Source organism: Chrysochloris asiatica, unplaced genomic scaffold, assembly GCF_000296735.1.
Source record: "Chrysochloris asiatica unplaced genomic scaffold, ChrAsi1.0 scaffold00039, whole genome shotgun sequence".
NCBI classification, from domain to species: Eukaryota; Metazoa; Chordata; class Mammalia; order Afrosoricida; family Chrysochloridae; genus Chrysochloris; species Chrysochloris asiatica.
This window is the reverse complement of record NW_006408557.1, coordinates 19803087-19816260: the sequence shown is the minus strand read 5'-3', so window position 1 is coordinate 19816260 and position 13174 is coordinate 19803087. Positions and strand designations below refer to the sequence as shown.

Genomic DNA, 13174 nt, shown 5'->3' with positions numbered 1-13174 from the left:
GTCTGGGCAGACAGTCTGTGGATGATGGAAGGCCCTTCAGTGCATAGCTTTCCCCAGTCAACCTCAGGATGCAGTGCCCCTTGGGTCCATTGCAGTGCTGGATCTTCAGGAAGGACTGTCCACCAGCCCCTCCTTCCAGGTGAGCCACCAAGGAGAACTGGCTCAGCTCAGACAAGGGGCACAAGAACTCTGACCCTCTTTGGTGGCCACTTGGAGCAGCTGCTATCTCCCTGCGGGTTCCCCCAAAAGACCAGTTTTAGAAGAAGTAGCCATAAGGCCTATGGACATGTTGAACAAGTGCCCTCTGAGCCAATTATGATCCAATTATGATCTTACCCAAAGATAACCAAGTAAGTAGGTCCGGCTGCCAGGGTCAGGGGTCATGGACACAAAGCTAGGCACTGAGGTCAGGGTGACTGCCCTGGGCCTGCATGGCTCTAACCAGGTTCTGGGGATTCTGGGAGATGCAGCATGGCAAGAATTCTGCCTGACAGACCCTCTTCTTCCAGGCTCTCCCTGTCCCCTCGTCCTACCCGCCCACTCCCTGGCCCTGTGCAAGCCAGGACTCCCGGGCAAAGTCTGGGAAAGGATTTCTCCCCCAGCTGCCCCCTCCCTTGTCTCTTCCTGCTTGTTCCAACACCACTCTCCCCCAGTTGGGCTGTGGGAAGAATGCCGTGTCCTCTGAATTGGGGCCAAGAGTGACAGGTGGTGGCAGTCAGAGCTGCATGGCCCCTGGTGTAAGAGATCCTCTCGCCCCGTCCCCGCCTCCACTGCCCGCACCCCTGCCTCCACCTCTGCCCACCCGGCCCAGTCCCTTACAACTGCCCCAGGACTACTCCTGGGCAGCCGCTGCACCACAGACAGCTACCAGGCTCCCCTCTTTCCTCCAGGTACTGCTCTTCCCTCGGCCACCTAACCCTGGCCACCCGTCTTCCACAGCCAGACGAGAGGAGGAATTTGACAGCCCGATCAATACGCCTTATTCTTCTTTCTGCAGTTAGAAAGACTTGAGTTAGACACGCAACAGCACACACCTCCTTGTTCATGGCGACAGAAAACGGAGCAGTCGAGCTGGGAATCCGGAGCCCGTCAACAGGTGCCAGGCTGGGGCAGGAGACAGAGGGAGGAGCTTGGGTAGGAGTGTTTGAGTCCAGGCTTCAGCAGGATCCTTGGTAGAAGTCCTGTGCTGAGGCCTCTTTGCACAAGCCTTCAGGGATCTCGAAATCAGAGTAATCTCTGGGGAGGGTGGGGCTAGAGCCAGGGCCTGTAGGAAGCCCTCCCCGGAGAGACTGGGAAGATATAAGGCCTCCATGGATGGTTGTGGGCAAGGGATCGAATCAGGGCATCAGCATCTAGCCCAGATGGGGTCAGAGGCCAACCATAGAGGCCCACCAAGGTCCTGGTGGTCCATCTCTAGTGACCTCCTCAGGCTGAGTGGGACCTGAGAGGGACCTGGGCCCAGAGCTGGTCTCTGCCTAGCCTAGTTTCAGGGAGAAGGTGTGGGGTGAGTGGATCCTGACTGATTACTCATCTCCTTTGCAGACAAGGCACCAGAAGGTCCAGCAGATGAGGGACCCTCAGCTGCAGAGAAAGACCCTGGCCCCTCAGACCCAAAGAAGGATCCTGGGCTCTCAGACCTAAAGAAGGATCCTGGCCCCCCAGGTCCAAAGAAGGATCCTGGGCTCTCAGACCCAAAGAAGGATCCTGGGCTCTCAGACCCAAAGAAGGATCCTGGCCCCCCAGACCCAAAGAAGGATCCTGGCCCCCCAGGTTCAAAGAAGGATCCTGGGCTCCCAGGTCCAAAGAAGGATCCTGGGCTCTCAGATCCAAAGAAGGATTCTGGGCTCTCAGGCCCAAAGAAAGAACCTGATTCATCCAACTTGAAGAAAGATACCAAAGCCCCTGCCTCAGAGAAAGGGGATGGTGCTCTGGTCCCAGGCCTCAAGGAGGATGGGGGTTCAGGTGGAGGGCCTGCGGAGGGCAGTGCTGGGCAGTTGGCCGCCTTGCCGCAGCCGACAGCAACCATCGAGGCCAATTCCAGGAAGCCCATGGCTGAGCCCGGTACCTTGGGCAGCCAAGACCCTGGAGAACCTAAGGTGGCCAAGAAGGCAGCAGAGGACCTGACCTCAGCCAGAAGGGGCTTGCCTGCCTTCCTGCATAGCCCCAGCTGTCCCGCCGTCATCTCTAGGTGTGTACTCTGCCTGGGAGCGGCTCTGTCTCCAGGGGTTAATGCTTAGCTCCCCTAGTCTGGTATCACTATCTCTGCATCCTGTGCTGAGGAAGGTCATTCTGACATTCAGCACCCCCTATTCTGGCCATTGTCCCTACCACTTTGTCTCCCTGCAGAAAGCAGGACTTCACCATAGTTCATAGAAACTTAGAATGCCAGATAGCAGAGTCCTCACTGACCGCTAGGTTGAGTGCTTCTCTTCTTGTCATCCGGGTTCAGAATCCCCTTTACTTCATGAGCTTGAGTCTACCCAAGAGCAGGGCTGGAATTCAAGAAGCAAGAATGAACTTTCTTCTTAATATAATTGTCAGTGTGCTATGAAAAGATGATTGAGAAGTACATTGTTGTTGATCATTACTAATACTGCCCCATAACCCTAACATAGCACCAGTCTTACTTATGCAGTCTCTCACCTTGATGCTAACCATATTGATAGATTGCAAACCACAGGAACACTTAGCAATTTGATCATTATGTACTGATAACAATTATATCACATAAAAAGCATAGTTTTGATGAAACAGGAGGTATGCAATCTCTCTAATTGTGTCCACAAGATGATTGTCCATAGTAACAATCCTGTAAAGATTTACAGTCTCGGAAACCCTGTATAGGGTCGCTATGAGTCGGAACCGACTCCACAGCAAATAACAACAACAACATTAGTTATTAATGATCTGTTAGTATGTTGATGGGCAGGATAACCATCACACCATTCACTAGGATTATTCCTAGCCCCTGACTTTGTATAGTGAATTTGGGGGCTGGGAGTTGGGAGGCAGAATTGTTTTGGCTCCAGACTGCAGCCGAGGCTATGGAAGTATCACGACCTGCCCAAGGCTACTGAGAGTTTCATCTCTGTTTTCCCCTTTCTAGTTCCAAGAAGCTGTTGGCTGAGAAGCCCCCAAGTGGCGCGTTGGACCTCGTCTTTGAAGGGGTGCCTGTGACCCCCAGCCCTGTGGGTGCAGGGCCAGCCAAGGTGGCAGAAGGAGGGGAGAACACCCCGGAAGGGGGTCAGAAGGAAGCAGGAGAGAAATCCCAAGGCCAGGCTGGCCAGGCTAAGGTGCCAGGGGACACCTCGAGTGAGACCGCATTCCAGGCTGGTCCTGCAGAGAGATCCGAGGTGGGGCAGGCCCTCTGTCTCACAGCCAGGGAGGAGGACTGTTTCCAGATTTTGGGTAGGCCATGAGCAGGTGGGGTGGGGGTACTCTGGGGCTGGAGTTGGGGGGGGGAGGATCCCTCTGATGTGTCTTCATTCTGAGGGCTAAACTGCCCTGAGCCATGCCTCACTCAGGCCAGTCCACCCAAGTGTAACACAGCTCTAGGAAGGAAGGGTTCCTCCTATTTAGTGTTGATAGATGGGGACTTGCAGCTCAAACAAGAAGAAATGAAGCACCCCAAATCTACAGCTAGAATGTGGCAGAGACAGGATTTAAATCCAGGACAGCCTGACTCCAGAGGTCACTTTTATTTTACTTTGACGATCAAACCCAAACCAAACGCAGTACCATGGACTTGATTCCAACCCCTAGCCACAGCCCCTAGACAGAGGGGAACTAGCACATAGGGTTTCTGTGAATGAACAGACTGCTGCATCTCTCTCCTGAAGAGCAGTTGGTGGGTTCAAACCACTGACCTTTTGGTTAGTAGCTGTGTATGTAACCCCTGCACCACCAGGGCTCTACGTTGGCCACAATAGGATAAAACTATCAAGCAGGTTGTTTGGGGCACCTGAGTGCTGTGAGTATATGAACTCCCCAGACAGCAGAATTTGGGGTCAGGCTGTGGAGGGACATCCAAGCCAGACTTTTGTGGTTAAATTTTATCCCAGATTTTATGGGTGTTATAGAGGGTTTCTAAGGAACTCTGGTAGGGTATTCGTTACGAATCGGGCTGCTAACCTCAAGGTTGGCAGTTGGAAATTAGCAGCCATTCCGCGGAAAAAAGATGAGGCTTTCTGCTCTAGTAAAAATTTGCAACCTCAGAAACCCTGTGCAGGGTCACTCCACGGTACTTAATAAAAACAACAACAACATAGAGAGTTTCTGAGCTAAGGAAGCACGGACATCTGTGCATAGAAGCAGTGACCCAGGAGTCTAGGCATGTGAAGTGGGGCAGGCAGGGCTGTGTGGTGGTTTTGACCATCACGCAAGGTTTCCTGAGTGGGAAGCAGGGAGCCACTGAGCGAAAGTACGCTTGTACCGCAGGTGAACAGGGACAGGGCCTGGGCAGGGTGGGGCAGGGCTGGGGGTGGGGTGAGACAGGGTCAGGAGAGCCCAGAATGTCCTGACACCCCCTCCCCCATGCTGAGGTGCCCTGGGAGACCCGCCAGGCTGCTTCATGAGTGGCATAGCGCCACCCAGACAGGGTGGGAGGACCTGGCGGCTGGGTGGCAGCCAGGAGCCCTGCCTCCTCCCCCAGCAGTAGCAGAGACCTCTGTCCCACCCCGCCCAGAAATCGCATCCTCCGAATGAAGGGACCTGAACAACCTCCAAAGGCCGCCTGATAAATCACCGGCACGGCTTCCCTGCCGCCTATGCTATTTATAAAGAGGTTTCCATTCCGGATGACTCAGCTTGCCCACAGCCAGGACACGCCATTCTCATGATAGCCACAAGGTGGCGGCCTCTCTCTACCAAACTTCTCAGTGTCTACCCGCGCCCCTCTTTCCCCTCCCCCTCCCCCCCCCACCCCCCACCCAAAGTCCCCAGCTCCCCAGCTGCTCCATCGCTCCACGGCTCCACGTCATTATCTCCGCCACCACCCCACTGTGGTTTTGCTCAGTTTGATATTCTCTCTGTCCAGGTCTGAGCAACGTTGTGGTTAGAGAGGAAGCTAGGCAGACCCCACCACTTCGTCATCATTCAAACATAGTAGTAACCCCATTGTCTGGCATCCCACCATTTTTTTTTTCCTTTGGAAATGCAGATAGCTTAGGGCCGGGTCTTCATACTTGACCCTGTGGACAGTCCAAGCGGCCCAATCAGCTTCCTTGTTCTGAGGGGAGAAGCTGAGTCTCCCTCTTTTGAGAGGTAGAGACCTTCCCAGATTGGGAACTGGCCTTCAAGCCCTGTCCTGGATCAGGTATCTGTCAGATATCACTTGGGGAATGTCTATTGATGGGGCTGAGCCAGGCAGGAGGGGGCTGGTGGTGATCAGTGAGCCCCAGAATCCCTGACTATGATGCCTCTGCTCCCCAGACGATTGCCCGCCGCCTCCCGCCCCCTTCCCACACCGCATTGTGGAGCTGAAGACCGGAAACGTCAACCGTGAATTCAGCATTAACTCCAAGGACGCGCTGGGAGGGTGAGTGGCCGGTCTGTCTTCCCAGGGACAGACCCAAACACCCACTGGGATGTAACTCTCTGGGACACACTGTCATGGGTGACCCTCCACATGTGTTGTGATGCACTGGGTGTCATTGCCACACACACAGACACAACCATCAGACGAGCCACTCAGTGATTGCCATAGAAAACAGACAGCAGTTTCCTGGCTGTCTGCACTACAGGTCCTCACACTGACCCCCTGATGGCGGTGCCTGTTGTACAAAAGGCCCTAACACAGTCTGGCACGTCTACAAATACCGCCTCTCTCCTGCCCTGGGGCACTTTTGCCTAGGGCTCAAAGACCCCCGGCTCCTGCCCACCATACGTCTACCTGACTGGGCTGTGGCATCTTGGGTCATCCTCCAGTGAGCCTTCCCTTCCTGGGCTAGTGTAGTTTCCAGAACATGCCTCATCTCTGTCTCTATAGCACCCCTCTCAGCTTCAGAAGAGAGGCAGGGGCTGGCTGGGCTGTGTCCTCGTACCTCACAGAGTTGCTCCCAAGGTTACCATTAGGTCCAGGCCAAGGTGGGAGCAGAGCACACCTCTCCCCTCCCCAAACCCTTTGGGGTCCCCTCACTCCAGCTTCTTCTTATCCAGGGGAAAGTTTGGAGCGGTGTGTACCTGTACTGAGAAATCCACCGGCCTCAAACTGGCAGCCAAGATCATCAAGAAACAGACTCCGAAAGACAAGGTAGTGGGGTGGGTGCTGGCTGCATGGGACGGAGAGGGGATCCTTATAGTGGGTGCTTCTCTCCTCCCTCCACCCACACCTCTGAGCAGGGGCCTCAATGCACTGTAGATGTCACTTGGACAAGAGGCATTCATCCCCTGTTTCCATTTGGCAAGCACAAAGGAGTGCAGGCTGTGGGCTGGGGCTGGGCCCTATGTTGGGCAGCGGTGGGGTGTGTGTGTATGGGGGTGGGGGCAGAGTGAAGTGGATGTGCAGGTCCCAGTGTTGAACTAGATAGAGTATTACCTCTAGCTCTTAGCCCCGGGCCTGGCTCAGTTGGAGGCCTGGAGTAGCAGGATCGATGATGGATGATCATGGGCCAAGGAATGAGGGGGCCCTGTGTGTGAAGAGGCAGTGATAACCCAGCAACCTCATGGGACCAGAGCGGTAGCTTGGGGTTGAGGTCTGTCTGGACGCCTGAGTGAGAATTTTGAAGAACAAGAAGGTGTTTTCCAGTGGAGAAATTTGAGGAGACTGTGGGAGGAAGGGCCTGAGGGCCAGAAATAGCAGTATCTGTGGGACCTAGTACAGTTGAGGCAGAAGGTACAAATTTAGTTTCTGAGTGCTCCAGGCAGAGACAAGAGCACATGCATGGCCCCAGACTCAGAGCATGGGAGGCAGCTGCAGGCTTCAGCCACCCAGTGCTTGCCCGTCGAAACTCTCTTCGTATTTCCCAAAGGGCCATGGGCTTCTCTGTCTCTTCCCACTCAACAGGACCAGAACCCATCTTGTTGACAACTAGATCCCCAGGCCTCTAGCTAAGGACATGGTTCAGCATAGGTGCTCTAGACGTATACACAGTTTCAATCAATTTGAGTCTTTGGTTTTTATTCCAAGACTGTAAACCTTTTTAAAAAACTTTTTATTGTGAATTGAGTGAAGGTTTACAGACAAGCCCATCAGTTTTACATCCAACAAACCACACTTTGTTTCATTCTCAATGACTGCAGTCTCCTCCCTGCACCAACAGTTACTCTACTTCTCCTCTGTGGTTTGCACTCCACCCACCTTCCCATCCCTTCTCAACTTTGTCCTTATGTACAGGTTGCCCTCTTGGTTTTGAATGATGGATCACTCCATGGTGAGCATGCCTTAATAATGGTGTTCCCCTATTTACCTATCTACTGTTTGTCTGAATATTAGACCACAAGGGTGAGTTCCTTTCTAGACCTGAAAGGTGGTTGAGGACCATAGTCTTAAGTTCTCCCAGTCTCTTTCTGACTAGTAAGTCCAGTCTTATTATTATTATCAATACTTTTGAATTTTGTTCTATATTTTCACGTACACTGTCTGGACCTTCTAATGTGATCCCTTTTAGAGCCATTGGTAGTGGGTGCCAGACATCATCTAGTTCGTTTAGTCTCAGAGTCATGGAGACTGATGTTCACATGTTCCATTAGGCCATTAGTACCGATCACTCTTCTTTCTTCCACACATGAGGAGACCAGTAGCTGCACCTTAGCTGTTATGTCATGAGCTGTTAAGATTCCAGATACTATTCACCAAAGTAGGATAGAGAACATTGTCTTTGTGGACTATGTTATGCCCATTGACCATAGTGTTCACTGAGACCATGGTCCTGACCCCCCAGAGCCAGCAACTCATTGCCTTAAGATATTTGATCATATCTAAGAAATTTTCATCATTTTGACTACTGTATGCTCCACCACATTCATAGTTGTGTTTGCAGGAAAGATAAATGTGGAGGTGGTGATGGTGTGCCATGGACTTGGTTCTGACTCATAGTGACCTTGTGTAGGGTTTCAAAGGTTATAAATCTTTATGGGAGCAGAAAGCTTCATCTTCCTGACGTGGAACAGCTGATAGTTTTGAGTTGCTGACCTTGAGGCTAGCAGCCCAACCCGTAATCACTATGTGACCAGGCATGGAGGGTAAAAATGTTCAGAGTAGCCTTGACTTTTGGTCCCCAGGAGATGGTGATGGTAGAGATCGAGGTCATGAACCAACTGAACCACCGCAATCTGATCCAGCTCTATGCAGCCTTGGAAACCTCCAATGAGATCATCCTGTTCATGGAGTAGTGAGTGCGGCGAATGGGGGAGGCCCGGGTGGGGGCCCACAGGCCTGGAAGCAAGCCTGTAGAGGGATCTGTACACACAGCATTGAGGGCGGCGAGCTCTTCGAGAGGATTGTGGATGAGGAATATCATCTGACCGAGGTGGACACCATGGTGTTTGTCCGGCAGATCTGCGATGGCATCCTCTTCATGCACAAGATGAGAGTTCTGCACCTGGACCTCAAGGTATGGTGCCAGGCCTCCCTGGGAGGGGTCAGGAGTAGCACCTGGCCATCTGAAATCAGTGTTGTAACCATCCATCCCTCCTTCTCTTCCTCTGCCCAATCTTCTACCCATAGATGCAGAAGGGTTGAACTGAGCACTTACTAAGGGTCAGAGAGTGAAAGAAGACAGGGTCCCAGCTCCCAGCTTCTAGTCTAGTACTAAGTGCTTGCTGAAAGGGTCTTTCACAGTCCCATGAACCCCAAGCTTAGCGCTTCACCCATAGAAGTTGCTGATCGATGTTGGAAAAGGACTGATGTCAGTGTTTGTACTAATGAGTATCAACAATTAACAAATACCAATTGTGAGCCTACCTTGTACCAAGAAGTCTCTGGGGGGTGCAAATGTTTAATACAATCAGTCATTAACTGAAAGGTTGGAGGTTCAAGTCCACCCAGAGACATTTTGGAAGAAAAGCCTGCTAAAAAAACAAGCCACTGAAAACCCTCTGAACACAAGTTGGCTCTGGCTCACCTGGGGTCCTCACAAGTTGGGGTTGACGGTCTTCCAGACAGTGTTGTAGGTGGTGGAGATGTAGTGTTGAGCAAAACAAGATAGAAATCCTTGCTGGGTGGCTGTGTCTGAGCCTCAGTTTCCCCAACTGTAAAATGAGGATGATTGCTAACTGTATCTGCTCTAACATCTGTTTAGGGATGTTGGAAGGAAGGTGACAGATAACCCAGAGCCTGCTGTATTGTAGGTTGCCATCAGTGCCATGCCTAATTGGAGAGATGAGAGTGGCCCATCTTAGGGGGTGGGGAATAGGGTGCAGCCCACCACTTCCAAGGGGCTTCCTGTGGGGGCCCTGGGCTGACATCTGACCCTAGGGAACACCTTAGCTCTTTCATGCTTTTAAATGAAGGTACAACCCACACGGATAGCCAAGAAATCTGTGCAACCCCTACCCTCTCTGATCCTTAGGACTCTCTTCTGGGCCTGTCTGGGCATGTCCAGATGGTCTCTGACGGTCTGTCCACTCTGCAGCCTGGGCTGTGGTAGACCTGGGGGTGGGAGGTGAGCTGAGTCAGAGGCTAATCCAGACCCCCACCCTCCACTTCCCACCCCTCAGCCAGAAAACATCCTTTGTGTCAACACCACGGGCCATTTGGTGAAGATCATTGACTTCGGTCTGGCACGGAGGTACCACTTGGGGGCAAGGACAGGGCAGCATCTGAGATCAGTGGGGGGGGGGGGGGGGGCTGCCTGGGAATGAGCCAGGAACTGTGCTCTCAGCTCTTGGTCTCCTCACCAGGTACAACCCCAATGAGAAGCTGAAGGTGAATTTTGGGACCCCGGAGTTCCTGTCACCTGAGGTGGTGAATTACGACCAAATCTCCGATAAGACAGACATGTGGAGTATGGGGGTCATCACCTACATGCTGTGAGCCCCAAGGGAGGGTGGTATTTATGGGGTGGGGGTACATGGACAGGCAGCCAAGGTCCCAAATTGAGCTTGGAGTCCTGGTGAGGTGGTCCCACCTCCATGGAAGCGGAGTCTGGGCTTTTTTATTTCGGGGGGGGGGGGCAGTGCACATGCTAGAGAGAGTCAGGGAAAGGGAACTTTCTATCCATTTTACAACTGGATAAGCCAGGCCCCTAAAGACCTTCAGCAAGTGTCCCAGTCCAGGGCTCTGGACCCCAGAGTGGAGTGGAGAGGTAGCAGACATCTTTTGTGCACTTAACCACGTGCCTTCCATTCATTCTTGCTCATCTTCACTGTAACGTTGGGAAGCTGGGATGATTATGACCATTTTACAGATGATAAAAGTGAGATTCAAGGAGGGGAAGTAACTTGCCTAGGGTTACCCAGCCAGATTCAAACTCAGGTCTGTCCCATTTGAGAGCCTGGGGGTCTTTTCAGCACATGGTGCTACTTCCTAGCATCTGTCCCCATCCCCTGATTCCTAAAGATGACTCTGTCTCCCCAATCTCCCCTCCCTGCTCCCTTCCCACCCACCCCCAGGCTGAGTGGCCTCTCGCCCTTCCTGGGAGATGATGACACAGAGACCTTAAACAATGTTCTGTCTGCCAACTGGTACTTTGATGAGGAGACCTTCGAGGCTGTATCAGATGAAGCCAAAGACTTTGTGTCCAATCTCATTGTCAAAGACCAGGGGTAAGACGGATTCCTGGAGGCAAACCCCATGTGTACAAGTTGAGTGTGTGTGCCCCACCATCACCATGCTCGCTGCCCCATCCCCACAGGGTCCGGATGAGTGCTGCCCAGTGCCTATCCCACCCCTGGCTCAACAATCTGGCGGAGAAAGCAAAGCGCTGTAACAGACGCCTCAAGTCCCAGATCTTGCTTAAGAAATACCTCATGAAGAGGCGCTGGAAGGTACAGCTGCTCAGGGGGCAGGGACGAGGAGGGAGCAGCTCTCATGGGGGAAGAGGTCCAGGTGCCAGGCCCCAGACTCACCAGCTAGGTCTTGGCTGCTTCTGGTGACTAGACCCAGCCCTGTCTGGGAAAATGGCGGTATCTTTCTTTGTCCAGGCCTGGTTCCTGCCATAGAGCAGTGACCACTCATCAGAGCTGGGTTAGGGGCTCCAGGGGCTTAGGTCTGGGCTCAGGCTCAGGAAAAGGCCCTTCTTTTATTCTGCTTTGGAGATCCCTAAATCCACCACCCCAAGTCGATTCTGACAAATAGTGAGCCTACAGAATAGGGCCAAGCTGCTCCTAGGGTTTCTGAGACTGTAAATCCTTAGGGAAGCAAACCACCTCATCTTTCTCCCAAGGGATGGCTGATGGGTTCCAACTGCAGACCTTTTGGTTAGTAGCCCAAAGCTTAATTCACAGCACCGCTAGGTCTCCTTACTGTGGATACAACAGTGAACAAAAAAACCGAGGATCTCAGTTGGGTGGACTTTCTCTTCAGGGGTAGTAGAGAGTCAGTGGAGTTCTGGTGTAGTGCTGTAAGATAAGCACTGGACCACAAGGTCAGTTTGAACCACAAGGTCAGCAGTCCAAACCCACCAACTGCTCCTTGGAAACCCTACGCAGGGTCGCTATGAGTCAAAAGTGATTCGATGGCACTTAGCAACAACAACAAAGGGTTAAACCAAAACCAAATCCACAGTCATTGAGTTAATTTGGATTTCCAAGGTTGAGCTCTGGTAGCGTAGTGGTTATGATTCGGGCTGTGAGCCGCAAGGTCAGCAGTTCAAAACTACCAGCTGTTCCGCAGGAGAAAGATGAGGCTTTCTGCTCCTATAAAGATTTCCAGCCTTGGAAACCCTGTGCAGGGTCACTATGAGTTGGAACCAACTCCACAGCACATAACAACAACAACAACAACAAATCTTTACAGGAGCCTGGTGGGTTTGAACTGCCAACCTTGTGCTTAGCAGTCCAGTGCTTATCCTACAGCACCACCAGGGCTCCTTAGAAAGAATCACGGTATCTAGAAAAAGGAAAATAAAGCGGTGGTGGTGGGGTTATCAAGAGCAACTAGGGATCTCACTGAGACAAGCCTGGAGGTGAGGCGGAAGTTGGCACAGGGGTGTAAGTGTTCCAGGCAGAGGAGACAGCCTGTGCCCCAAGGCAGAACATGGTGGCCAGGTTGAGGGGCATCACTGTTTTACAGAGGGGTCAGTATGACTGGAATGGCTTTGTGTCTGGGGGATGAGAAAGGGGAGGCCGAGAGCAACAGGAGGTCAGGGCACCGGGAGGCTAGGCCATGGCGAGGGGTTTATCTTTTACTGGGGTGAAACAGGAGTTGTTGAAGGTGTTTGAGCAGAGTAATATGCAGGCCAAAACATTATCCTGTCATTCCATTTTTTCACGAACTTTTGAAAGTCCCCTTGTGTGTTGAATGAAGAAACTCTTCGTGTGAAGCATCAGGGCGCCTCCTGTGGCCATTTTAAACACTGCACCCTCTCTGGTTCCTAACACTCCAGGAATGAAGGGGAGTGGAAGAAAGGAGTTTCTGGGTGGTGAAATGGTTCATGTGCGTGGCTGCTAACCAAAAGGTTGGAGGTTTCATTCATTCTACCCCAGAGGCACCTCAGATATCGAACACTCTATGGAACACAGTTCTAGTCTGACACACATGAAGTCGCCCTGAGTCAAAATTGATGACTAGTTAAGAAAAGATGCCCAGCTCTCCCAAAGCCCAGGTACTGATTAGGACCCCTCTTTTCTCTTCTTCATCCCTCAGAAAAACTTCATTGCCGTCAGCGCTGCCAACCGCTTCAAGAAGATCAGCAGCTCGGGGGCACTGATGACTCTGGGGGTCTGAGCCTGGGAGTGGCGGAGGACTGGACGCAGCCTCGCAGTGGCCAGGCAGAAGCCACCACAGCCCACAAGGCTAGACAGGCAGGCCAGACCTTCAGGGCGGTCTGGCTAGGACAAGGCTGCACCAGACTGGGAGGCTCTGGGCTGCCCACGCCCCCGCGTAGTGACTGCTTTCCTGAGGCGAACTGCTTCGGTGGAGTGTGGCCTGGATCCATCCTCCCCAGACAGGGTCCGGCCATAGCCGCGCCCAGACTCAGTTCCTGCTGAAGCTGCTCCCTGCCCGCTCCCCAACTTCCCTCTTTGAACTGCTGCCCTGGTGACCCTTGCTTTGCCCCTTCTGGGGTCTCCCTGG

At 52.7% G+C, this 13174-nt stretch overlaps 1 protein-coding gene across 1 annotated transcript; it reads left to right on the top strand.

Moving 5' to 3' along the window:
* The first annotated feature begins 1044 nt into the window (after window positions 1-1044).
* Window positions 1045-12826, top strand: MYLK2 (myosin light chain kinase 2). The gene is made up of 13 exons (XM_006860708.1): window positions 1045-1096; window positions 1543-1609; window positions 1853-2188; window positions 3107-3408; window positions 5431-5536; window positions 6157-6250; window positions 8221-8330; window positions 8411-8552; window positions 9658-9728; window positions 9841-9969; window positions 10552-10704; window positions 10794-10926; window positions 12746-12826. The coding sequence occupies exons 1-13, from the start codon at window positions 1045-1047 to the stop codon at window positions 12824-12826; spliced, it is 1776 nt and encodes a 591-aa protein (XP_006860770.1).
* Window positions 12827-13174: the final 348 nt, after the last annotated feature.